General features: G+C 41.7%; 1 protein-coding gene across 1 annotated transcript; it reads right to left on the minus strand.

The window, feature by feature from the left end:
- Positions 1-14,463: 14,463 nt before the first annotated feature.
- LOC119661203 (apoptosis inhibitor 5 homolog) lies at positions 14,464-24,980 on the minus strand. Its single transcript, XM_038070425.1, has 9 exons — positions 24,752-24,980; positions 24,514-24,675; positions 16,991-17,143; positions 16,757-16,930; positions 16,498-16,701; positions 16,187-16,387; positions 15,921-16,120; positions 15,674-15,860; positions 14,464-15,612 (listed from the first exon to the last, which is right to left on the minus strand). Exons 1-9 carry the CDS (start codon positions 24,818-24,820, stop codon positions 15,391-15,393), a joined length of 1,572 nt encoding a protein of 523 aa, XP_037926353.1. The 5' UTR covers positions 24,821-24,980; the 3' UTR covers positions 14,464-15,390.
- Between the last annotated feature and the right edge of the window lie 766 nt (positions 24,981-25,746).

Here is a 25,746-nt window from a genome sequence, read left to right on the forward strand (position 1 = left end):
TCACTGGGCAGCAGGTCTTTTTCCCTGGCTGATCCTTTCCGCCTCTATGACTTTCGAGACTTTTGCGGGGACCTCGGTATGCTTTTCACCTGGTGTCTCCTCCGAGATGTCTTTCCTCGGCTTTTCCCTGCGCACGTGCACAGGTATGTTGCCAAATCAATAGTTAATATGGCAACTCTGACGTTTGATTGTCTCTAGGGTTCGGTCATCTACCCCGATTGTGAGTAGTCTACCCTTACCCTCCACATTGCTTCCGAAGACTCTCCATAATCGCGTATGGAGATCCCCATTCTGACCGAATAGGAGATCCATGAGATCTTCCGCCTCTATTGTTGCGGCTTTCGGGAGAAAACTATCCCCATACGTGGTTTATCGTCGCCAGCACATGTTGGCAATTCTACTCTTTCCCAGCCTGGCAATTTAGGAACTATGGTTATAAGTCACTCTGCAGTGTATTCCGTCGTGCAGTCCACTAGTATATGACCGGGTCGAAAGCGTTTCCCGGTGAACACAAGTTTTGCAATCCATCCCTTGCACATCTGCTTGACGACAAGTTCTTCGATGGTTTCCTGCTCCTCACAAGTGAGTATTTGCTCGGAAAACATTGTTGGCAGTATGGCCGGTCGAATGCCCTTGACCGCACTAGCATAGCTAATGGCAGACTGCCTGATTCATGCCTCCACCCCTGATCTGCCCGGGTTTTCTCCCCCTTGAGTTCAGGTTTGGATTTTTTGCCAAAATCTCTGGGGAGGGGGGGGGGGGAAGAAGGGAACGAAGGAGGGGGGAGTTGGTAGTCTGGATCCGCTTCTCCACAAAGTCACTTCCACAAGAGAGGAAATAAGTTACTTCCCAAATGGTCCGGTCCGTCATCAAGTCGATGCGCACTCAGGACTTGCGCAATCCTCAACAAAAATTCGCTTCCAGCAATCCTTTCACTTTTCACGATGGTCCAACGCAATTTTATATACGCGTAGTGATAATCGAACATTGTTGCTCACACTCTAGTGTGTTTATTTGACATTAACTCCGCCTTCTGACCTGACCTTCTTATGCCATTTCACCGTTTTCGCGTTGCGTCAGTCTGTCTGTAAGCCCGTTTGTTTGCTTGTCTGTCGCTCGCTATTTATTCGACTGGATGACTGGAAATTTGATAGAAAGCTTGAAATCGTGAGTGAATGGCATCATGTTGCATTGAGTCTAAAAGGAGATCCCCGTACGTATAAAAAGAAAGCGTAAAATTGGTTTCTCTAAATATAGCGACGTGGGCTATCAAGTGAAATTTGGAATGAGTTATAAAGGAAAAGAATTAGGACTTGGCAAAAAAGTTCAGTTATCAATAACGGAAAAATCTGGAAAAATCACGCAGCTCCTCTTATATGATGTTTAGGCGTCAGAATGTCCTCCTCTTTTCAAATAAAGTTAATAAAAGTATATTATTTATTGGAAAGTGACTAGAGCACGATAATAGAGAGTTTGATTGAAATGCTGATATTATTAAGAAAGTTGTAATAGATCGAAACTGTCCCTTTCGCATGATGGTACTGTAATCCAAGATATTAAATAAAAATATCACCCCAAACTGAACAGTATAATATATATGCATTATATGCATATACATTACGAGCTGCATATGAATAGAACTATCGTTATGCTCGTCCGTGAGAAACAATGTCGATGATAACTATTACTTGAAAGAAGTAATCCGCCATGTTGCTATACCACCCCTATCTGATATTCCTTGCTGGCAGGGGTACACAAAGGTTTACAGCGGAGGATTGTAATGCGCTATTGTAAATATTAGTATTAAATTAAGTGTGTAAGTAGTTTTAAGCAAGTAATATAAAAACGTTTAGTACTTATAATGCAAGTGCAGTTTACTAAAATTTATCTTGAAAATACAAGTAGTATGATTGATGTAAACAAGATGTCCTGCTCCTCTATGCGCAGCATGTCTACTAATAGTTATGCTGCTTTTCCAGATGTTTTCCGGTAAGCACTGCATGTCCGGGTGTACTTAGTGGATACGCCATTCCTGGCCTATCAGTGTTCAGTAGTACCCCCAACATCGATGCCGCGATGGAAGCGCTTTAGTTGGAGTACAGTCGAAGTGTTTTTTTTAATTAGGTTTTCTGTCGATCATTACTATCAAGTGTTGAAGTGACAATTGCGGGTAAATTATTTGTTCATCATCATCAACGGCGCAAAAACCGGTATCCGATCTAGGCATGCCTTAATAAGGAACTCCAGATATCCCGGTTTTGCGCCGAGGTACACCAATTCGATATCCCTAAAAGCTGTCTGGCGTCCTGACCTACGCCATCGCTCCATCTTAGGCAGCGTCTACCTCGTCTTCTTTTTCTACCATAGATATTGTCCTTATAGACTTTCCGGGTGGGATCATCCTCATCCATACGGATTAAGTGACCCGCCCACCGTGACCTATTGAGCCGGATTTTATCCACAACTTGACGGTCATTGTATCGCTCATAGATTTCGTCGTTATGTAGGCTGCAGAATCGCCCATCCTCATGTAGGGGGCCAAAAATTCTTCGGAGGATTCTTCTCTCGTACGCGGCCAAGAATTCGCAATTCTGCTTGCTAAGAACCCAAGTCTCCGAGGAATACATGAGGACTGGCAAGATCATAGTCTTGTACAGTAAGAGCTTTGACCCTATGGTGAGATGTTTCGAGCGGAACAGTTTTTGTAAGCTGAAATAGGCTCTGTTGGCTGCTAACAACCGTGCGCGGATTTCATCATCGTAGCTGTTATCGGTTGTGATTTTCGACCCTAGATACGGTCTCAAAGTTGTGTTCTCCTATCCTTATTCTTCCCGTTTGACCAGTGTTTGATGTTGTTGGTTGGTTGGTTTTCAGTGCTGACGTTGCCACCATATACTTTGTTTTGCCTTCATTGATGTGCAACCCAAGACCTCGCGCCGATAGCTCCCTGCTCGATCTGGATGAAGGTAGTTTGTACGTCTCGGGTGATTCTTCCCATAATGTCGATATCGTCAGCATAGGCCAGTAGTTAGGTGGACTTAAAGACGATCGTACCTCTTGCATTTAGCATCACGAATCACTTTCTCGAGGGCTAGGTTGAAGAGGACGCATGATAGGGCATCCCCTTGTCGTAGACCATTGCTGATCTCGAATGGTCTTTTCGTCGGGATACCGAATTCTCTCATGGCCGTGTACAGTTTTACCCTGGCTATGCTATCATAGGCGGTTTTAAAGTCGATGAATAGATGGTGCAACTGTTGTCCATATTCCAACAGTTTCTCCATCGCTTGTCGCAAAGAGAAAATCTGATATGTTGCTGATTTGCCTGGAGTGAAGACTCTTTGGTATGGGCGAATGATATTCGGGTGTATGGGGCTATCCGACCTAGCAAGATAGCAGAGAATGTCTTATGGATAGTACTCAGCAACGTAATACCTCTATAATTGCTGCACTGTGTGATATCTCCCTTGTTATGTATGAGACAGATAATGCCTGGTTGCCAATCGTCAGGCATTGATTCGCTGCCCCATACTTTGAGCACAAGCACACTCGGTGTAACTGGTCGCGTCCATTTTTAACTGATTCGGCTTATGATTTTTAAGCCGATGAATTGCACGGACTATTTCTCCTATACTTGGTGGTGGCAGTATTTGTCGGTCGTCTTCAGTTGGCGAAACCTCCAACTCGCCAATGTTCTGGTTGTTCAGTAGCTCATCAAAGTACTCAACCCATCGCTCCAATGTGCCCATTCTGTCTCTGCAGGATTGCTAGCTTACATTCATCGTCAGACCACCCGTTCCGACTTTTTTTACGGCTTGGGCCAAGTATCTTTGTGGCTGTATCAATGATAACGTTCTTCAGGTGGCTGTGAAGATCATTTGTTGATGCTTCATCTCCAGGATCTCTATTGACTGCGATTATTGGGGCATCTATTTCCCTCTTATAGGTGTCGCGGAGGACTGTGTTGTGGATGGCTTCAGCATTCACTCTCACCTGATTGTCAGAGGGGATTGTAGGTGGAGTCGTAATTCAAACTTGGAGCACCATGCCAAGGAAATAGTCGTCCGAGTCTATATTGGTCCCCAATATGTTCTGACATTCATCAAGGCGGCGTTCAATCAGCACGTGGTCAATTTGGTTGAAAGTGGTCCCGTCTGGAGAGGCCAACGTATGTTTGTGACACCGCTTTCCGCGCAAACCAGGTACTTCCAACAACCATTTCGTGCGATACTGCTAACTTGATAATAAATGGGAGCCGACGTATCGCCTGAATACGGGCTCCGTCCCTACTTGACTGTTAAAATCCCCAAGTATGATTTTGATATCATACCTGAGACAGGTTCAAGAGTCCACTCAACTGCTCCTTAGAAGGTATCCTTCTCCGACTTTGCAGTCTCCTCTGTAGGGGCGTGAACGTTAATGAGGCTTATAATTCTAAACTTGCCTCGCAAACGCAGAGTGCATAGCCTTTCGCTTATATTTTCAAAGCCGATAACAGCAGGTTTCATTTTTTGGCTGACTAACCTACTCCGAGCACATGGTTTACTGGATGGCCGCTATAATATATGGTGTAGCGGCTCTTTTCCAGGAAACCGGTCCCTGTCCATCGCATCTCTTGTAACTCTGTTACATCAGCCTTATATTGGGATAGGGTATCGGCTAGCTGCTCAGCAGGGAGCGCAAATTCCATGAGAAAATGGGCAAATCGTTAATCCGTTGTCGTTGCCGGGTTCGTCGTTGTAAGATCCATCCTGTCCGAGGCACCTTTCAGGGCTCCCTAACATCGGTTTTCCGTATAGGGTTGTTAGCCCTACCCAACCCCCAAACTGGAAGACCAGTCGGTACATTTTGTCCCGTTTTTAGGCGCAGCTTTAATTTTCACTGTTATAACGTCTTTCTTCTTACTGATTAGAACTACTTCTGCTTTATGTTTTTATGTTTTTTCTAGTGCATCCTTAGTCAGGTCAGTCACCATATTGACTGCAGATTATTATTTTTATTTTTTCGGATACCACATCGGCTGCAAATTAATGGAGAAACCGCACAAATTTGAAGTAAGATGGGATTAATTTTCAGGAACTGTCTAAACTAAAATCTTAAAAAATGACCTCATTTAATAATAGTGTTACTGTATTTTTAGATTTTACTGGTAATGTGCCTTTAAGTTTATCCTACGATCACAATCGCGTAACGCAGAAACGTAAAGAATCATACAATGTTCTCTGTTTCGTATGAATTTACTATACGCCAAGGATTGTTTCAAAAATATTTTATTTCACTCAAAAAATCATTTTTTCTTTTATTCCTGTGATTTTCGGAATGAAGTTTTTTAAGAGTTTTTGTCTACAATTAATGTACACATTATAATAATTATTACACATTATACTTCAAATTGTGGCAAACAATTCCTAAGGCGTTCAAACTTCTCATTTAATTTCTATCTCTTGAATTTTGAGCAAAACATTCCCAATACTTCAATTGCTCAATTGGTGTATTGCACCTTTTCCATAATGGAAAGAAGAGGAGAGTTGTTTTAAAAAACAACAACAATTTGTTTTGTTGTGGGCTGTACGCGGCGTAACGGACTTGTGTCCAAATCCACACTAAGCCTCTTAAAGATGTTTAATCTAACTTGAAAAGTAATTTGAAGATGTTGTCAGTAATCGTAAATATATTTAATCTGATCGGAGGACTGCTAAATATCATTTTCCTTTCGAGTTATTCGGTGGGGAAGGTTATGTTTACATTTTCTCACCAAGCGGTGCGATTACTGATTCGCCTGATATCCGATATCGGATGCAGCCTATGGACATTGTTCGAGGAATTTCAACTATTCTGGACCGATCTCTCGAACAGCATCAACAAATTCTCGCTGAGTATCACAGAAGGCGCAACCGAAACGGCACAAAACATTCATCAAGGAGCAAACATGTTTCGGGAAAAAGTAGTTTTGTATGCGACCCGAGAACTAGGAGTAAGTGACCTAATTACTGATTTAGGGAATGGGGTGAGATATCTCATTACCACAACCGGCGGGGCTCTATCAATCCTTAGCGATATTCTTTGGTTCCTCCTCATGTTGGTGCCAAACCTACTTCTGGCTTTAATCTCGATAGTTTTCTCGATGCTGCGCTTCATCGTTTCGAGTGTCCTTTTGGGATGTTCCACAATTACAACGTTATGCGTGGAAATCTATAGTTTGGTGGTGAGTCGAGTGAAAAGCCATCCGTTTCGAACTCTCGTGGAGGTTCTCGTCTTGTTCCTACTCGTCACGAACTCGATCCTACTGACCAATGTGTTGAGGGACTTTGGAAGATACATTTATCGAAAGACTGTTTCTCTGCTGAGAGATTTGGGGAATAGACAATACTTCACATTACAATCTAGCAGTTCCCGACAAGAAGGTCGGAGGAGGACCAATTATGAACCAGATAGGAGTGAGAGAAGCATGAGATACGCAGAGGAAATTAGAATTGCAGCTCGGGGGCCCGCTTCCGATAGAATTGGAACTGCTGACGAAAAAGACGAACTGGACAACGAAGCGACCCTGTGCGTGATCTGCCAGGAAAGGCAACGATGTATCGTGCTGTTCCCGTGCAAGCACCTCTGCCTGTGCGACGAATGCTCTTACAATCTCGCGTCATACCAGAATACGTGTCCTCTGTGTAGAATTTATATTAATAACCAATTGAAGATTTACGTGTAAGGATAGGAAATGAGTAGTTTGTAAGCTAGAATGCCATTTTATGTGAAAATACATTTTTTACATTTCCATGTTGGGTATTTGCTTTCTTCTAACCTATTTCGGCAGCACCCGCTTTTCATGACTTTACTTTGAAGCCTCCTAATGTACAACTATAAACTCCATTCTAGATGTCATATGGTTAAAATGAAGCACTTCCGAAGTCCTGTGCGTCAAGGATGCTTGTATCCAACTTCGTCCTTGTCCAGCCACTGCAGGCTTATCACCTGCACAGTATCATTGAAAATAAAATAAGGAAAAAGCTGCATGTCCTACCCTGGCTGAACACGAGATATGTTTAGTTGTGTGAAGTTTTCTCTAACAAGCATTCAGTAATGAAACTCTCATCCATATCAGATATTCAAATGATGTTCATGCCTTAACGTGGGTTTCCATTTTGTCCAGAAGAAAGAAGTTATCAATTTTTTCCCAGGTTTCACCTCATTAATGAATGGATCTCATTTTCAAATGAATCAACACTTCACGTTCACAATCATTTGTTTGTTTGGTTAGAACTGTGATGTACGGGTCTTCAGGGAGGTCCGTTGAAGCCAGGTAGGAGAGCGGTGACTCATCATTTCTCTTCATTTTCGGGATCCTGCATGATTTTCGCTGTACAACCCTGTCTACAGCTATCTGACCCCTGCACAATCGAAGTTTTTTTTTACTTTGTTCTGACCGGACTATCCTCGTAAACAAATATTGAAGAAAACAATAAATGCTTGGGTTCTTATAAACGCATTCCAAAATTACAGATCAAACACTAAACACGTCACTTCTCCCAAGTCTAAACTAGATTTGGGAAGCACCAAGTGTCAAGCAACTGCGGTGTCGGGACACCTTTGGGCTATTTCCATCCAGTTGGATATTGAGCCAAACGAGTTACCGTTAACGTGGCTGACATAAGTATGCCATTGGAAACATTCCTCATACAATTTTTCGAGGATGGAGCAGTCACCACACCGACCGATGATATTCTTCATTTCGGGCAATACACAAACTGATCGACGCCTTGGTTGCTCTGTCCATAAATGGAGATAAGAAGAGTGCGATGTCCCATCAGACTGAAAACCTTGGTTTTGTTGGTGTTTATCTTCATTTCAACTCTACTTGTCTGTTTTTCCAAATCCATAACCATTTGGCCAAGGTCCACAACTCGGTGAGAGAGCAAAGAGATGTTGTAGTCGAGGTGTGAGAAGATATTATATAGGGGACGTGATATTTGCCGCCATCATATGTTGATAGTAGCCATTAGTTTCTCCTCTTCCCTGCTAGAAGTGGACACGCAACACCCAAGCAAACGTAAGCGACCATCAGATGCTGATTCGTTTGTTGGCCGATGTCAGCACCTCTCTCTTTACGCACATCCAGGACACAACTCCCAAATCTACTGATGGCAAGATGGTCAATCTGGTTACTCGTACGGTGTCGATCAAGTAAAACCCAAATGGTCTTATGACAAGCTCTGTGCTCGAACACCTTGGCATTCAGGTCCGCCATCACGATCACAATGTCGTTTTTAGTGAATCTCTGATCTCTACAACTGTGATGCCTCTTAAACTGCACCGGAGTCAAAAGACCGTACATAGCGGTAGCTGTCAGAAAAAACTCGACACCGGATTCGCGTCTGCTACGACTTTGCTTTCCAGAATACATTTCTGCTTTTATCTCTTCTGGAATACACGATATCAGCCATGCATACGGAAGCAACCAACCAATTTTTACTTATATATGAGTATATCTACTTCTATGAGTTTTATTTGACTGTTGCACTAAATGAAAAATGTTTATCATATTACTAAAACTTTAACAAACTAAGAAAAGCGTGAGGTGTTGGTTATCCAATGGTTATCTCTTCATCCAAATAGCAATATAATTTAGACATTGCATCCAAAAGTAAGTGTTCGTTCTCATACCATAGCAGGATATCATAGTTTTCGTAATCCGTCCTTATCAAGCCGTGAATAAAGCATTGACTGAAAATTGGTTTATTTTAACGTTGACAACCAGCAGGGAATTTTACCAGTGGATTTGTAATTCTCAACTTACAGAAACATCAGTATGTTCATGCGATAGATACTACCTCGGGAACTCTGGGCATTCTCCACGAACTATGCCAAACGCAAACCGAACTTCCCTGTGAACTTTCCAATCAGGGCAGAGTAGATGACCGGCGTGTTGCAAGCCTACGGCACAGGATTCTTCACCGACGGATCAAAGGTAGTCCGTGGAGTCGGGGCAGGAATTTTCTCTGTTAGGAACAGTGTATCCGAGTCACACAGTCTCCCAGGATTTGCCAGTGTATTCCAAGCGGAATTACTGACGATACTTGAAGCTTGTCGATGGACGGAGCATGATCTGAGGCCCAAGTGTAACATAAGCATTCTGACCGAAAGCCAAGCGGCTCCTTCATCCAGGTTGGTGCAGATACACGTTGAGTAGATTGGGTGTCTCCTTTCTCTGGGTTCCCGATCGTAGGAACATAGAGGGGAATGAGCGGACTGACGCAGGCGAAACTCTGCTCTTAACAGTCCTTCTTTGGGCACAGCCTGTGTCCCGCTGGCGACTGCTAAGAGCGCTATCTACTCGCACCAGTTAGCAGCCGCAGACTTCAGAAAGCAGAGGCTTACCCTCTGCAGCAAGTCAAAAGGAGTTGGCCCACCTAAACAAAAACTGCCAGATGCATGCAAATGCATACAAGATTAGGGTGGTCTGCACGATCCACTGGCCTACAGGAGACCCGGCATACCTTACAATTGGCATTGCTGAAGTGCATGAGTTGATAAGCTTCAAGTTTTAGTTGTTTTTTAAGGTTTTGTGTAAAACAAAACCTTGTTAAAAACGGTTTACTGTCGGTCTGTCAGTCGTACGCATTTTACTTGGAAACGATTATAGTGGTTGACAACAAGTTTGGGCGAAATGTGGGAAGTGTGAATGCGCACGCAAACATTGAATGACATCATTCTACGTCGAATTTAAGGGGGATCCCCATACATGCAAAACGGGTGGTGTACATTTTTTTCACCAAATACAGTTATGTGGTGTGAAAATGTGGTGCCTAGGCTCCGAAATTTGTTCCATACCGATTGCTATTCAAATAAAGTTTGTCCCCCCGCTTAAGTTCTACTAGAATCATAACAGAATCCTAAGTTTCGTGGAAATAGCACTTTTACTAACAAAATTATAACAGCTGAAAGTTGTCGCTTCTGTACAAATTCAAGACTATGAATGTTAGTATCACGCGAAAGTGGATACTCTCATATAATATGCATAAATTATGTGCAAGGTACAAATGGGACAAATTTCCACCCAAATGTTTTCATAAAAGAAATACACAAAACCTTTCATACCTGAAGCGTCCAGCTTCCGGTTTATCGACTTGTCTGTGCTGTGTTATGATATATTAACATATAGAGATCATTGGCATGGACCACCCTCAACTCGATATTGGTGTTTGGCATTTCCAGATTTTTGGCAAAACAGTGAATGCCAATTTAGCCTCTTGATCTACATCAAATTCAGAGCCGCAATCAACAGATATGACGTTTCCTAAATATACAAACTGATCAAAGTTTCAAATAGGAGAAGTATGAATGCAATTGCAAATAGGAAGCGTGCGGTGACCCGTCAGACTGAGAACCTTTATTTTGTTGGTATTTATCTTCAGTTCGACATTGTTTTCCCCTTAGTTTTTTTCAAATTTCTACCCTCCTCGGTCAAATCCTTAATACGTGAGTTCAGAAATGAATATTTGGCCAGTGTAGAAGAGTCGCAAAAGCGCTGAAACCTTTCTGGTCCCACATTCGCAACTCCCGCTGTCCTGCCCAGCTATCACCCCCCCCCCCCCCATCCATCAACTAAATTCTCTGGCTCCTCAGCTAACTCCCCACAATTATCTTGTGATTTACTCTGCTGCTACTTTTCCTCAGTCTATGTTCCCCTTCCTTCCTCCGAATCCCTTCCGATAGTGGATGTTGCCTCCCCAGCATCGCCTGCCATTCTCTTTCTTACCCCTATCCTTGTCGAGTACGTCATTGGCAAACTTGATGCCAATGTCGTACTTGGCTACTATCGGCTTGTGGAAAGAGGCTCTCATCATCCCCATACACAAAAGTGACGATCGTACGCTTGCCGAGAAATACCGTTCCATTTGTCTCCTCTCCTCCTGTTCCAAAATCCTGGAAAGATATGTCAGCGACTGGTTGTCCGCCCACTTTGGCCACTACATAGTGAAAGGGCAACACGGCTTCGTTAAGCGTAATTTCACTGCCTAGAACCTGCTTGACTCTACCAATTTTGTCGCCAAATGTCTTAATTCACGGTAAGAAGTACATACCATTTACAATGGTATCGCTAAAGCCTTCGACACTATAAATCACAAGATACTTTTATCCAAACTCTCGTCTCTAAGCGTTCCCATACCACTTGTTTTATGGCTTGCCCCTTACCTTTCCCATCGACTTCCCGTTCCTTCCCCCCCTCCTCTGGCGTCTCACAGGGATCTATTCTGGGCCCTTTGTTACTCTTATTTTTTATTAACAACCTTCCCCCCTCCTTACTGTTTGCTCTATGCACTCGACCTTAAGCTGTTTTCCGCTATATCGCCGCCCTTCAATCTAACCTAGACACTCTGGTTCGTTGGTGCTCGACTAATGGCTTAGCGCTAAACGTCAGAAAGTGTCACTCTATGTGCTACTCTTTAACATCCTCGCCCACTTCTTTCTCCTACTCTCTTAACGGACATTCCTTATCCTGCTTAAATTCCACTCAAGACCTCGGAGTCACTTTCGACAATAAGCTCCGCTTTGACACCCATTACCTCGAAGTCACCAATCGAGCAGCAAAATTGTCAGACTTTATACCTCGCTCCTCCTCCGATTTTGACTCCATCCAACCCTCCTTAGCTCTCTTCCATTCCCTCGTGAGGAATACCCTCGAGTACTGCTCCGTGATCTTGTCACCCTCCTGTAACTTTAATTGTCTTGCTCTCGAAAATGTGCAACGTAAATTCACCAGTTTCCTCTTCTTTAAGAAAAGCTTCCCTCGTGTGGGCTACCCCTCCCGTCTCCGCTTCCTGAACTTTCCCTTCCTACAACAGCGTAGATCCTATCTAGATCTATGCACATTTTTTCCCCGGATCTGATGGACTGCTCCGCCGCTAACGACATCACCCGCCGTCCTGCGTCTTGTAATACGCGTAGCGCAGACATTTTCAACGTGCTCTTCGCAGAGCTAGAAGTCTACTTTCATTCCCTGAGGACAACAAGTAATTGGAGTTTACTCTGTTTGTTGTCCGTTAAATTAAACAAATAACCGTTTGGGCAACAATCCAATTTGATCAGGGCCTTGAAGTGTGTTAGAGCATTTCATTCAAGACCGTAACGGTGCACTACAGTACACTCTAGGAGGGAATGTGGTCAGCATTGCGTTCGCTCGAGATTACCCTGATTTGACACAGGTACTCATTCACAGCTGAGTCGACTGGTGCCCGACATCCAATCACGATAGCAAAACCTTCTGCCACCAATGAGATTTGAACAGCGACCTTCCGCAATGGCAGCCGAGCGCTCTAACCACTTGAGTCATCCGAAAACACAATTTTGAACAATAAATCCTACAAATGGCAATCACGGCTCTCTACTTCCACTAGTTGATCTAGACATACAAATTTTCAACGACTCAACGCACCATTTCAAGTGTATGGCGTAAATGGTGGCTCGAATATTGGCTTAAAATTCATCAAAAGTCTTTGGGTTGGCCTGTCAGAAAATAGTCCAATAATGTTAAAGCGCATAATGTTGTGGCCAGCTGTGAGGGGTTTTTCCCGAAATGAATGAATCACTAAACTTTCCGTGCAATAAATATATTGTTCAATAACAATTTTGATTAACTTCCATGTTCCATCGACACCAATTTGCGAACTCACGCCGTAAACTATGGACATTGTGGCAATATCATCTTATAAAGATATACCAGGGTAGTCATGGGAGACACAATTGATCACTCTTACGAACCCCGTCCACCGGAATATCCCGTATTCATTAATATATTACCGGATTTCCGTTAGTTGATGTGAAGCTACCTGCTGCAACTGGAGTACATCAGCGCCAAAGATCTAATGTCTGATGTGTCCATAGGCGGGGCACTCACCTAGAAAATGTTCCGTGGACCCCGCATTCTCATTACATGATGGACACGTATCATTTTGGAGAATCCCTATTCTGAATATATCCTCATATCAATCAGAATGCCCACAATATTTCTGAAGTCCTCCTGATTCTCGACAGGATAAACTTTGTAGTATGTTTGTTTGGTTCTCACTAGAAAAGTTTGATGCGTTTGGCAGCATTAAAACCTTGCCACCTGCCATTATGGGAAGCTTGTTACCAATTTTTGATAGCAGCATTAGCCAATGCTATCGACACCACAATTGCTAGTTCCAGTCCGGGCAAGGAGGAAAATATACCTTCTTTTGCTAGGACATCAGAGATTTCATTTCCCTCTACACGACAATCGTCACCCAGAATAGCTCCACTGTATTGAATCTAGAAATAAAGTCCAACCCGTTTCTACATTCCTGGACGATTTTTGAAGCAATTAAAGGACTGTTCAGTATCCTCAATGCAGCTGGCTTTTCAACGGTTCGCTGCCCTTAGGATCGCATGCACTTCAGCCTGAAAAACTTTTGCATATTATCTCTCATTTTTACTTGAGAGGTAAACTTTTACTCTAGAGCCCTGTTCTGTTTGTGAACCATCGGTGTATATCCCGCCATGCATTCTTCATTCCAGGATAACTTCATATCTTCTACCAACCAGATACATGGAGACCTGAAAATCAGGTGCATTATAAAAACTGAATCCATTTTGGCCATAATTCTTTCGTTCCCTCACTTCTGTTCCCCATAGATCTAAACACTTTGAATATAAAGGAGTAATGCTTTTAGAGCTGCGCTGGACGGTGTGTTCTTTTCAGTGTGGCTAGTTTACACCAAAAACTTTTTTGTCGCACCTTAACCCATCCCACTACAGATACATAAGCGAACATCGGCCTAATGAACGTTTATGCACATTACTACCTCAAGCCTAAGTCCCAATGTTGAGAGAAGGGTCTGCCGGCGCACCCCCAAAAGCAACTCCTAGATATTTCATTTCTTCGGGGAGCTGAAGGGTTGTACCCCTCATCACTGGGTGCAGGCTGAAGTGGAAAGCATCTCTTCCATAGGTTTCTCCGTGGAGGGTATAAGAATCTGGTGAGGCTTTCAAAATGTGCCCTTACCACGTCTTGATTCCTCAAAATCGCGGTTGGATTCAAAGTCTGTGATTCCTTACCATTTTAGTAGTTACAATCCGTTGCTTCTATCTTCATGTGCTTTGGACACCCTCAGTGTAGTAGTAAATTACTACAGCCTCCCCATCGCGACATGGTGGTGCCCGAGTGGAGTAGTCACAACACAACTGACACTAGATATCAAAATCCTATCATCCGCCTGGTAAACCCTTTACATCCACAGAGTCCCACTGCGATGCGCATAACCGCAAAGACGTTTCACGAGCTAGGCATTGACTCAGAACAGGGATCGAGTGCAATTTTCTTCCACGATACAAATTCAACAATGCGCCGGGAGCTGGATTTCCTCCTCTCCCCTCACAACAGCCATTTCCACGAGAGAAATGAAGCTCCCATTCTACTTCCCAATATATGCAAATCAAACACATCTAGTGGTTGCAGAAGTATTGAACTTGTTTATTTAATGGATGATTTAAAAATTACATTTCTATTTATAAATATCAGAGACACTCCATAAAAAAGATGAGAATTTCAAGCCGTTAAAATCTGAAAACTCTATTTAAAATCAAAATCGAATGAAAACTTAAATTTCATAATATACCATAATCTTAAATATGTACGCTCGGAGCGATGGCAACGATTCAAGTGCGCTTCCGCTTGCTTCAGTGCAACATCCCCAGTGGAGCAAATCGAAGCGCAGTCATCGAGTTGCCACCACTCCCAGCTCACTCAATATTTCTTCAAATACAAAATATTCATTCGTCTTTTCATACAAAGTATCTCAAATGTATCCTTCACAATTTGTATGAAAAGAAGATCATCGACGAAGTTGTGCAAATTTTGTGGAAATTACACGATTTCAAATCACTCTGACGAGCGAATCCAAGTTAACAGTTACTCTACCAGTTTACGTTTAAAATTCCTTATACTTTACTAAGTTAAGCGGTATCAGTTTCAGAAAGTAAGAAAAACTAAAAAATCACTTATATTCAAAATATAAGAGATTTCATACGTGCATATGAAATCCGTTCGCGTCGAAGCAACTCCGTACACGAGATAAATATTTTATTGCTGTCAGGGCTGAAAAGAAATTCAAAAAAATTTATTAAGTGTGAAAGGGAGGAAAATTGAATACTTCTTCTAGCGACACTTTTTCTTGTTGTCAATACGGGTGTTAATCAAGCTGAAACGACAACTCTACCGACAACGTGCACTTTCTTCTCATATTCCCTCCGTTCCCATATAGTTTCAATTATGGCCTTTTAATGTTGTTTAAAATAATGCACGTATTCAACCCAAGCTATTGGTTTTCATGGGAACGCGAAAACCCATTTTTGGTTCTTTCTTGTCGTTGCGACTTAGTATTTCTTAAATGTGCGTCGATTCAGGTTTCGGCCGCCTCCGCCGTTCGGCTTGGATCGCATCCGATTTCCATTGTAATTCGAAACTTTAGCCGAATACTTTCCGGAGGGTGGTATATACACTCGTTGATCGGTGTTTGACTTTTGCCGTTTCAACGCCTCTGCTTTAGCGTTTTCAGAGAAGGTGATGGGCGCGTGCCTTTTGTTTACGAATTTAGACTACAAAGAGAAGCTGTTAATTCTGAGGTCACGCGTTGCTGAAACAAATCTGACTACTTACACTTTTGCGGGTCACCCACGATAATTGAATTTCTGTCTTGAAACTTGGCGGCGAATGGAACAAATCGCGGATCAACGCGCTGATGTTGGACGTCGTCTTTAATGCTGTGAGTTTCAGTTGATTCTCCTCCGTTTTCAGTTCATCGCCAGTCTTGTCTTTCACGGCTTCTTGTAGCTTTTTAATATACCTACAATATATTCACGTTAGAAGTGTAACAATAAGGAAAAGATCGACTTAATTAACTCACCCTTGTGTACCGCGGGCCAAAAACTGAAGTCTCGATCTGAAATCCTTCAGTTTAACTGGATCATTGGTAAATGCAAGGCTGTCAGGATTCTGTTTCCCAATCGTATGCAAAGCGTACAAAAGACATTCCGCATGGGAAAATTGGAATGATGGAGTGTTGTTGATTCCATCGTCGTCTAATTTCGGAAGCGGCATGTATTCCTGCAAGTTGACACCAATCATTTAACTCAAATTCAATTATTCCACCTGATTACTGAATTCTCTTACCAACAACACTGTGTAGATGGCTTCAGTTCGGCTGGATGCATTCTCAATGGGTCCGCAAAACGCACACATTTCAGCGAACACCTTAAGTAGTCGCAATTGCACTTGATCCTGTTGTTCCGCTGTAGCAATCATATTCCATGTACTCAATGGGAGCAACTTATCACACACGAATAGAATGAATGGCGTGGATTTGATCTGTGACTGCAATATTGAAAACAATAAAGGGACTTGTATTGAGGTGTTCACGAATTGAGAACATAAAAAACTAGCAAACACACCAGCCATAAGACAAACAGAAATGTGAAACTTACCGAAAAATATGGCATCGCATGATTTGCACACTGAATGAATCGTTCTACAATTTCGTCCTCTATTGTTATAGCGTCGATATCAGCTCCAAGTTCGGCTTGTTCGATTGCTAAGTTAACAAGTTCCACATGACCCGTAATGGTCGAACCTAATTTTGTTGAGCTCAAAATGTTCATACACAAATGAAACTCGTCTGCCGTGACGTCCTGTGAAATTGAGATATGGAATAAGGGCCAACTATACAAATCTCTTCATTGTTACCTGCAGAACATTCTTAATCTTCTCTATAATAAAATCCTCCACCTCTTTCGTTATTACTTCGGGCCCAAGTGCGAAAAGTTTCGTCGCTAAAAATTTAAAACACTTCTCCCTCGTTGCCTCGTCTCCTGAAGTGATTTGACTGAAAATTCCGGTCAACGCTCCTTTGGGATCAAACTGTCATGAAAAGCAAAGAATAATTATTGAAATCAGATTCTTCAACCAATGTCAACCTACTTTAAGAATTGCTTGTAGGGACATGTTAACTTGCTGCAGCTCCGTAGGATCCTCTAAAATAAGCAATTGGGCCAGCGTATCGCCGATTTTCGGCGTATGCTCTTTTGTGTCTTTGCATAGTTGCGGAAGATCTTTGATTGCTTGTCGTCGAATCTGCAAAAGATTTCAAAGAAGATTACTTTTACTTTTCAAAAAATGTTGACCATCGGATTATATGAGCGGTAAAATTATAGTAAGAGAGATGAGCGACGATGTTATCTACAACATCGTCGAGCGTAATTTCTATGTGAAATCCCACTGTAAATAACATTAACAGCTCTACAATTTTAGCTTTGAATTAATTGATAACTGAATGTTATGTTTAAAACACCAAACGGATTGTGAAAGTTGATCTTGCCGGTGCAGTTTGGGGGTTAGATGAGACAATATCGGAAAACGAAACTCCCTAGGGACCCAGGAGACAATACAAAATTAGATGAATCAAACTGCAGCGGCTTCTTCTTTCGCGTTTATTCCTTTCAGTACCGGGGTCGGCTTGCTTGGATCATTTGGACCATTTTCTCAGTCATAGGCTTGTCTTCGGCGCAGCGTGTATTACGTCCGCAGTTCTTGACAAACGCGGCTCACGGTAATTTAACGAGATCGCGAATGCATCCAAAAACCTTCATGATTTTGGATACTAACAGAATCAAACGGTAATTCTGCTGGACTGTCCTTTTTACATCTTAGGACGGTTGACCTTTTTTATCAATCAGATGCTTTTCTACCCTCGTTCACTCGTTAATGTTTACGACCAACGTGAAATATTCTCGATTTGGAGGACACAAGCAGCAACTGGAACCGCGAAGTTGACATCGGATCTTTTTTATAAATTCATGCGTAGTAGCTTTCCCTTACATATAACCTATTGCATTCAATTGAGTTCATTCAACGAGATGAGCAGCAATTACCGAACGACGCTGGTTGGAAATTGTATTATATTTACTGGTGTAGCAAATAAAATTTTGAATATTTCTTTACATTAGCTGCTGCAAAAAACTGACAAATGAAAATTTTCCAAAAATGTATGTTTTAGGTAGTGTCGGGTAATTCGCGCAATAAAGTGGATTTCAATTGGATTTAGAGGATGGCTACCTGCTTGATATTTCTTACATAAATTGTTTGTAAAATGAATCCTTGGTTAGTTTAAAAAAAAACCGGATCCACGTTCTAGAATAACTTCGACAAGAGAAAATCGAGTGCTTCATCGGTTGTCGTTCCGGGATCGTTTTAAAACCAGGGTTGATTTAAAAGAAGAGATGACTTCGTCTGAAAGTGTACGTTCATCATGGCGTCGACTATGAAAGCACTGACTCCCTGGACAAAGGCCGTCGGCCATGTCGAGTGGAGTAGGGAGCGTTGAGATCGAGTCATCTTTTCTGACAAGTGTAAATTTGATTTACACGGACCCGTCGCCCCTTTATCTAAGACGCAAAGTCGATAACATATGGCAATTGCCTACACTTAAAAGCTCACAAATAAGTTGAAGTAATGTGGGGTTGCTTGCCCCAGGAATGCTGCCCATTGTAGACCGTAGCATAACTCAGAATAGTTATAAGGATGATAAGGCCTCCCGAAGGTATTTGAATTATCACATACGCAGGATACAGCTAAAGACCATTCAAGAACTTTGGAATGCAGTACTTCAAACTGGGAACAAAATCCTGGAGGAATACTTTAAAAATCAATGCCAACACCAGGCAGGGCACTTATATCTATGAGCAGGGGCTACTTAATTACTTATTGCTTTGCACTAGTTCCTTAAAAATATTTTAATAACCAAGAAGGGCTTAAGAAAGCATCTTCCCTAGAAAATATTGCGTTTATGTTTCTTTACCGGTCTTCCATTTTCCACGGTGTTTTGCCAGCCCTGTGAGTTAGGACTTAAGAATACACTCATAGTCTTTCCTGCTTGCCATAACGGGCGACTAAAAGGAATAGGAATTTTTCGACTAAATCTGCAAATTTTGAGACTTGCTACCGAAACGTCAACATCTTGGATAGAGACTGGTTTCTGGAATGTGTGCACGCTGCTCGATAACGGTAGTGAGGGCCCCAGAATGCTCGTTTTTCCCAACTCGAACCGAAATTCCAATGACATAAGTTGAACAGTCTAGGCCTAAGCGAAGTAAGATGGTGGGACTCTGGAGGGTACTGGAGCGGTAGCGGGCGCGAATATCGTGTTGGGTTCTTTCTGATTTCTATCGCAGGATGTGTTGTCTTCACCTGACAGACTACACGATTTCGGTTCAAATTAAGGAGCATCAAAATTGTGCAGCGCTGCATCAACGGCACGGTGGAGAGGGATGCCTTCTAGGAGCAATTACACACAGTTCAGGTGAGGCTTCTTAAAGGTGACATTCAGATCACCCATCGCGACCATAAGTGATGGGTGATCTAAATGCGAAGGTGGGCTCTGACCACACCTTCCTCGGACATGTAATGGGTAAACACGATCTTGGCGAGCATAACGTTTTGTTGGAGATTCATGGATTTCTGCAACTTTCACCGCCTCATCATGGGTGGAACGTTGTTCGAGCATAGAAGCTACCCTAAGGTCAGTTGGACTATTCACTATTACTTTCAGCTGGCCGATGAGAATTTACCCAAAACATCTCCTACTCGTTATAAAAGGCGACTAAGAGAGATGGAACATTGTCAACCAGCAACTTCATTATCTTCAACTTTGTGCTTTTTCTTTGGGGAAATACATTTTCTTTCTTTAGGTTTGTAACCATTGTAAGATAAAATATGGCAACTTTGGGAATTTGTATGATGAAATGCATTTCAAGTACAAAGTGCTTATTGTAAATGCAATAAATGCGGTCATTTAAATGAGGTGCAATGCTCTGTTTAAGTATATATATACAATTAGATCGGGGCAATGTTTCAACCGTTTGAATGAAATGAATGGAAAACGTATCATCAGTGCAAAAACCGAAAAAAAAGCTTATCCCTTCAAATGAAAAGGGCAAATATTAAGTAACTTCCGTTCCGCGAAAATACAATGTGCACGATTAGGCAGTAGCATTGAACAACCAAAAATGGAAAAAGCAACGATTAAGAAACTTGCCAGTCAGTGGAGATATGCAAAAGCCAAAGCAAACGAGATAAATTCACATTTCAAAGAGATCTCCGATATATTTAGCGTGAGTTAAATCGGTGGTCGGCTTACTAGGTTCAAAAACAGATACGGAAGCCGCCACTTGAAAGTGTATCTGCAAATAAAGACGCGGGAGATCCATTCATAAGCAATTTTTAAACAAAAAGGAGGATTTGAATTTATTGGTCCGGCAAATCTCGCTTGCGCGAATGCAACGGGTGGTCACAAAATCACACCACTTGTCATTGGTAAAGCTCGGCGCACGCGAGCATGGATACATGGATGACGGCAATTATCTTTAAAACTTGGTTCTTCGAATTACTAAAAATTATATAAAACATGAACACGGATTTCAGGTTGAAGCGTTTTGCAAACGTCGTGGCTTACCGGCCAATGCCCTTCTTCTTTTGGATAACGAACCGTACCATTTTGAATTGCGAACGGAAAACGGTAATATTCAAGTAACATTTGTCCTCAAACGTGTCAGCATTGGTCCAACCTATGGACCACCATGTTATCCCCGTATGACGAAACTGCAATATCGCAATGATTTGCTGTCCACAATTGTTGCGTTAGAGAATATCGGAATAAGGGAAGCGTTAAAGAAACTAACAATCAAAGATGCAACATTAAACTAAAACGTTGACCAGAGACAATCGGAAAATATTGGAATAACGTTTTGAGATCCGATTTTACGGAAGACGACAACAAGGACAATGTCCTTTTGAGTATTTTAGCTGAAAAGTGGAGCGAAGAACAAGCGGACATCGCGATTACGGTGGATTTGCTCCTTACTATCGATTCAAATGTAATGGACTTATATTTCTTATGCAACCCTCTCACTTCTTCATAATATATTTCTAGAAATCAACACAGGCTTAGAAATCGAACTTTGGAATTTGGATGAAGCCGAAACCGACTCTAGGAATATTGGTGACTGCCAAATATTATCAGATGACGCGTCAAAAAATACCTTTTACAGGACATTTTAAACAAGGTATTAGACTGCACAGAGAGCAGTGAAATTATAACTTTTCGAAATTTACGGCAGAAGGCTGTCTTACAATCTCGAAAACCTGTTCTCCAAACAAAAATTACATCCCTTTTCCAAAGATTGTGCTCATTTTACTATATAAAATGTCGTTATAATAAAAAAAGAATAAAACTTCAATGTTTTCCCCCGTTTTTTCTTATATTCATTTTACATCTCCCTCAAAAAATTGATTCGAAATAACGAACAAGCTCAAAATAGCGAAAAAGTCCTGTTTTTTGTGTTCGCTATTTCAAGCGTCTACTCTAACTCAATAAGGTCCAATTTTGTAGCAGGTGGCTGCAAGTCACTCGTTGGTCCCGTAAAGGACACAAGATTTCTCGTGCACGGTGCCAAACATATGAGGTAGCAACACTCATCATTAAATTCTGAGATATTTTCTAATTAGCAAGAGGAGGGAATGATGTAACAGATTCCAGAAAAGGGCACCCGTCTTGAATGTGACAATCGGATGGATATTTGTGCGCTCTCTGCCGTCGCAAAGAAAATAGCTAAATTATCAGGGGCGAACCCCCCATAAATTCAGAAAGGCGTCATTAGCTTCTGAGGAACTGACAAGGCTCAAAAGATCTGCTCCCTCCCCCTATAGTTTGGTCATAGACAATCCCATGGCTAAAAATGGTCGATCGATAACTTGTAAGAATTTCCAGGAAGACTTTAATAACTTGAAGATCTATGAGGCCGAAAAAGAGTGCGAAACCTGCTTGTCGGAACAGGGAAGGAATGGGAACATGGGTTTTGACCTATATGTAACTGATGCAGCAACATTGGCTGTAGCCTCCAGCTATGCGGTAGCCTCTGGCCACTCTCGAATCAATACTGACTACAGGACGCAAACAATGACGGTCCTCTCTACTGAACTGAATGGGATAAAGATGGGCACGCACATAGCAAAAGAAAGACCAAAAAAGAAGATAGCGATAATCACAGCGTCACAAACAGCCTGCACTCTTCTGGAGAAACAAGACATCAGACATCCCATTGTCCCGGAAATAATTGACGCAATAGCGAATTCTAACTTCGAAGAGATAATAATACCTTGGCGCCCAGCTAAAAGTGAAGTTATGTTGAACAAGATGGCGCACTCAGCAGCAAGGATTGTCCTAATGAGCGGAAGCGCAATGGTTTCATCCTTTGCGGCTGAGGATGTACTATGGGTGATGCATAATAAAATTAAGAAGGACTGGCAAGATGAATACCAGGCAACGTCGAGATCAAAATACCAGATTTCATCTCAACAAATAGTGTAGCAATTGTAAAAACTTTCAATAGACGTTACTCAAGCCATGTCTACAGCAAACCTTTACTTCGGAAGATTGACAAAATCAACAATGACAATTGTCTAAAGTGTGGCGCGCAGAAAACAATAGACCACCTTATTTTTGGGTGTGGGAGGCACAGTGTGGCTAGGAACAAATTAAATTGGAAACAGTCTTTCAATTCCCTAAGAATTTTTTAAAAGAAGGAAACCAATCGATTGAGGAGTTGGAGCTTTAGGACTATCCGTCTACTCTCACGTTTCATTTCATTTACCAGGCGTTTTGTGAGAAAATGAATACCGCAAGCGACAAGGCATTTTCTACCCCAAAGCACATTCGTAGTTCATTCCATCCACCCGAAATATCAATTATTTTATCTGACATCATAGTGGGCGGGACCAGAGCACTTATCTCTCTCTGTTAATCTGCCGGAACCGCGTGGGACAACTGTTTCCTCCTCATCTACTCTTCATTGACTTTGGGAAGATTCTCGACAGCGTCGAACATCAGTAATCCAAAATGTTAATTATCGGAATGACAGAAAGGAAGAGAATAATGGCTACTATCAGAGCCACATATGGTGGTACAAAATGTCGTATATCGTTCAGAGTAACATCTCCAAAAAATCTGAAGTCGAAAGCGGATGTCGCCAGGGTAATATCTTATCTTTATATTTATCGTCAATATTATCCCTTTTTTTTTGTCAGTGGCGCTATATAGTGTCTCTTTCGAAGGACGTGGAGACGTGCTCCTAATCGAGAGTCAAGACTTTGGCCAAATGTCGACGGTAATATCGAATTCAAAGTTACCCCGACGCATTAACACCGTTTCCGTTTTCAGATGTTGGGTCGAAAAGCAGCGGGCACGCCTGTTACTCCATAAATTCTAAGAATTAATTAATAGCCCTCTCCTCTTGTACGATAGTGGTGCTCTAGCCTACACAATCGCAAATGAAGAGCTACATCGCCTTACAAAAAAGTTGCCGTAAAAACCTCGGTTAGAAGACTGAAGTAGCAGTGAAAAAGCCATACATAAAGCTATACCATGTAAAGGAATTCACTATCGTGAAGTGACCGACGAATTGATCATCCTACAAACAAATTGTGAAGGTGAGTTAAGGGAGAATACAAACTCCACGGAGGGTCTTGAAGGGTGCTGAAACCCATTGAAGTGAACCCGCAACGCGTAAGTGAAACCGAAATAACGGCAACCAAATAAAAAGCAAAATTGATAGCCGAAAATCCCATCCTTCGAACATCATGAAACCTGAGAAACTACTTGGTTAATAAGAACTCAAGAAGTGACGTCTCTCAGTTTTTCATTCTATTCAGATCCAGATCCAATTACAATATAACTGCTCAGCGGATTCACAACGCAACTAACTGGGCAGGACAGCAAACTTGGAATCAATTTATGCTGCAAAGCCACCCATTGACTTTCGTCAGCATTCAGTTGCCTATAAGACACAGATGCTTTTCTAGAGTTTCTGTCATTTTGGGGGATTCCGACATAACCAAACCAAGGCTCAAATTTCAACTCATTTCAAGGTCTCCCGTTATTTTCAGTTTTTCTTACTTTCGTACCTCGGCAAAACTTGCATACCAAGCTCGAGTTAAATCACTATTTATGTGTCGGATACTGTCGCATATATGCTTTTACCGAGCCTAACTATGAATCATTCCCGTTCCGATTCAACCCACACTTCTTTTATTAGGCTATATAGAGACTCTGCAAATGTACGAAGAACCGCCGGGTAGTGAAAAATTTGCAGCTCTAGCCCATGTTACTCAAAAGCCCGTTAAATCTACTAAAAATGCATTTTACCATTATCCGAAGAAGTGATTTGAATGACCTTAGAAGTGAAAGGTTTTTGGAGAAGAGTTTTGTAACATCAATTACCCAAGTTTTTGAATCATCAAATCCAAGTAAGCATCTGGCGGGGCAGCTTTAGCCGCTTTTCATGCAATTAAAATATCCGGAACCGGTCTAGACACTTCTGCTGCATATCTTCCGCCAATAGATCAACCGAACTCAAGCTAAAAGCTTAATCTCAACTAAACCTCAAACTCACCTGAATGTCTTCATCTTCACACAAATCGAGCTGTGCATCGATGGCTCCATCCGCCAAATTTGGAAAATGTTTAAAAAACTTCCCAATAAACTGTGAGGCTAATCGTTTCTCCTTGGACGAACCTTTCACTGCTTGCAATATTTCTTTATACTCCGATTCGTGCTATCAAATAAAGTAGAAAAGGGAAGCGAGACCACAATGAAAACTTAACCTCCATGTTAGCCCAAAGATGACATACCTCAGAAATTTTATCGCCAGCTTCCGACAATATCTCGTAGCATTTGTAAAGTTTCTCAATGCTATCCATCGTTTCGGCTTATCGACAATTCGTCCACAATACTCTTATCCAAACACTTCCGTGGCGAATACGAAACTAAATGAGTACTTGATAAACAACGCCGACAATAAGAATAAATCACCGTCAATAGCCGTTCAACCTTGTTTTCACAATTACTCTTCTTCTTGACCGATTATTGACAGCCGTGTTGTTTATCAACTCAGAACTCATCTCAAAAGATCTTTCGAAAACAGTTCTGATTTTTATTTTTTTTCGAAGTCGAGATAATATCGAAAGCAGCTTTAATAAACGAATTATATGAAACCACATTTCACATGACACTTCATTTTAAGGTTTTGTGCATTTTTTTCACCAAATATAGTCATGTAGAACATCAAATGAAAGTTTTCGGTTAGTACTTTCCGAAGCTGGTCATAGTTTTGACATTTGTTGGAAAGGTGGGGAGTGCGAGGAGTTGAAAGTGATCATTTCTTCAACGGGCCCATTATCTGCCTAAGTTTGATGGAAATCACACTATTCCTAACAAAGTTATAATAGATCAAAGTTGTTGTTTCTTTACAAATTCAAGACTATGAATGTCAATATCACCCGAAAATGGATACTGTCACATAATATATGCATACATTACGTGCTACGTATTAATGGGGCAAATGCACACTCAAATGTCTTCATAAAAGAAATACATAAAACCTCTCATGCCTGAAGTGTCCAGCTTCCGGTTTCCCGGCTTTTTTTACTTAATTGAAACAGTAATTCGTTCGAAATCTCACAAACTTGACTTGGATCAAAAAAAACTCTAGACCTATATCGCTCAGATCTAAGTTGGCTGTAGAAAGGTCTTTTAGACTAGTTTTTATATTCTAATATAGGCTTTGATTTGATTTCATTTCGAGTTTATAAGTCTCTGTGTGTAGTCTTTGTTCTAAGTCAATCTC

Source organism: Hermetia illucens, chromosome 1, assembly GCF_905115235.1.
Source record: "Hermetia illucens chromosome 1, iHerIll2.2.curated.20191125, whole genome shotgun sequence".
Lineage (NCBI taxonomy): Eukaryota > Metazoa > Arthropoda > Insecta > Diptera > Stratiomyidae > Hermetia > Hermetia illucens.

Bases quoted from the DNA above. Each gene is read 5' to 3' on its own strand.
- LOC119661203 (XM_038070425.1), bottom strand. From the start codon at position 24,820: ATGGATAGCATTGAGAAACTTTACAAATGCTACGAGATATTGTCGGAA. The intron at 16,702-16,756 runs GTAACAATGAAG...TCAATTTCACAG, and splicing joins AGATTAAGAATGTTCTGCAG to GACGTCACGGCAGACGAGTT. The intron at 15,861-15,920 runs GTGAGTTAATTA...AATATATTGTAG, and splicing joins TTGGCCCGCGGTACACAAGG to GTATATTAAAAAGCTACAAG.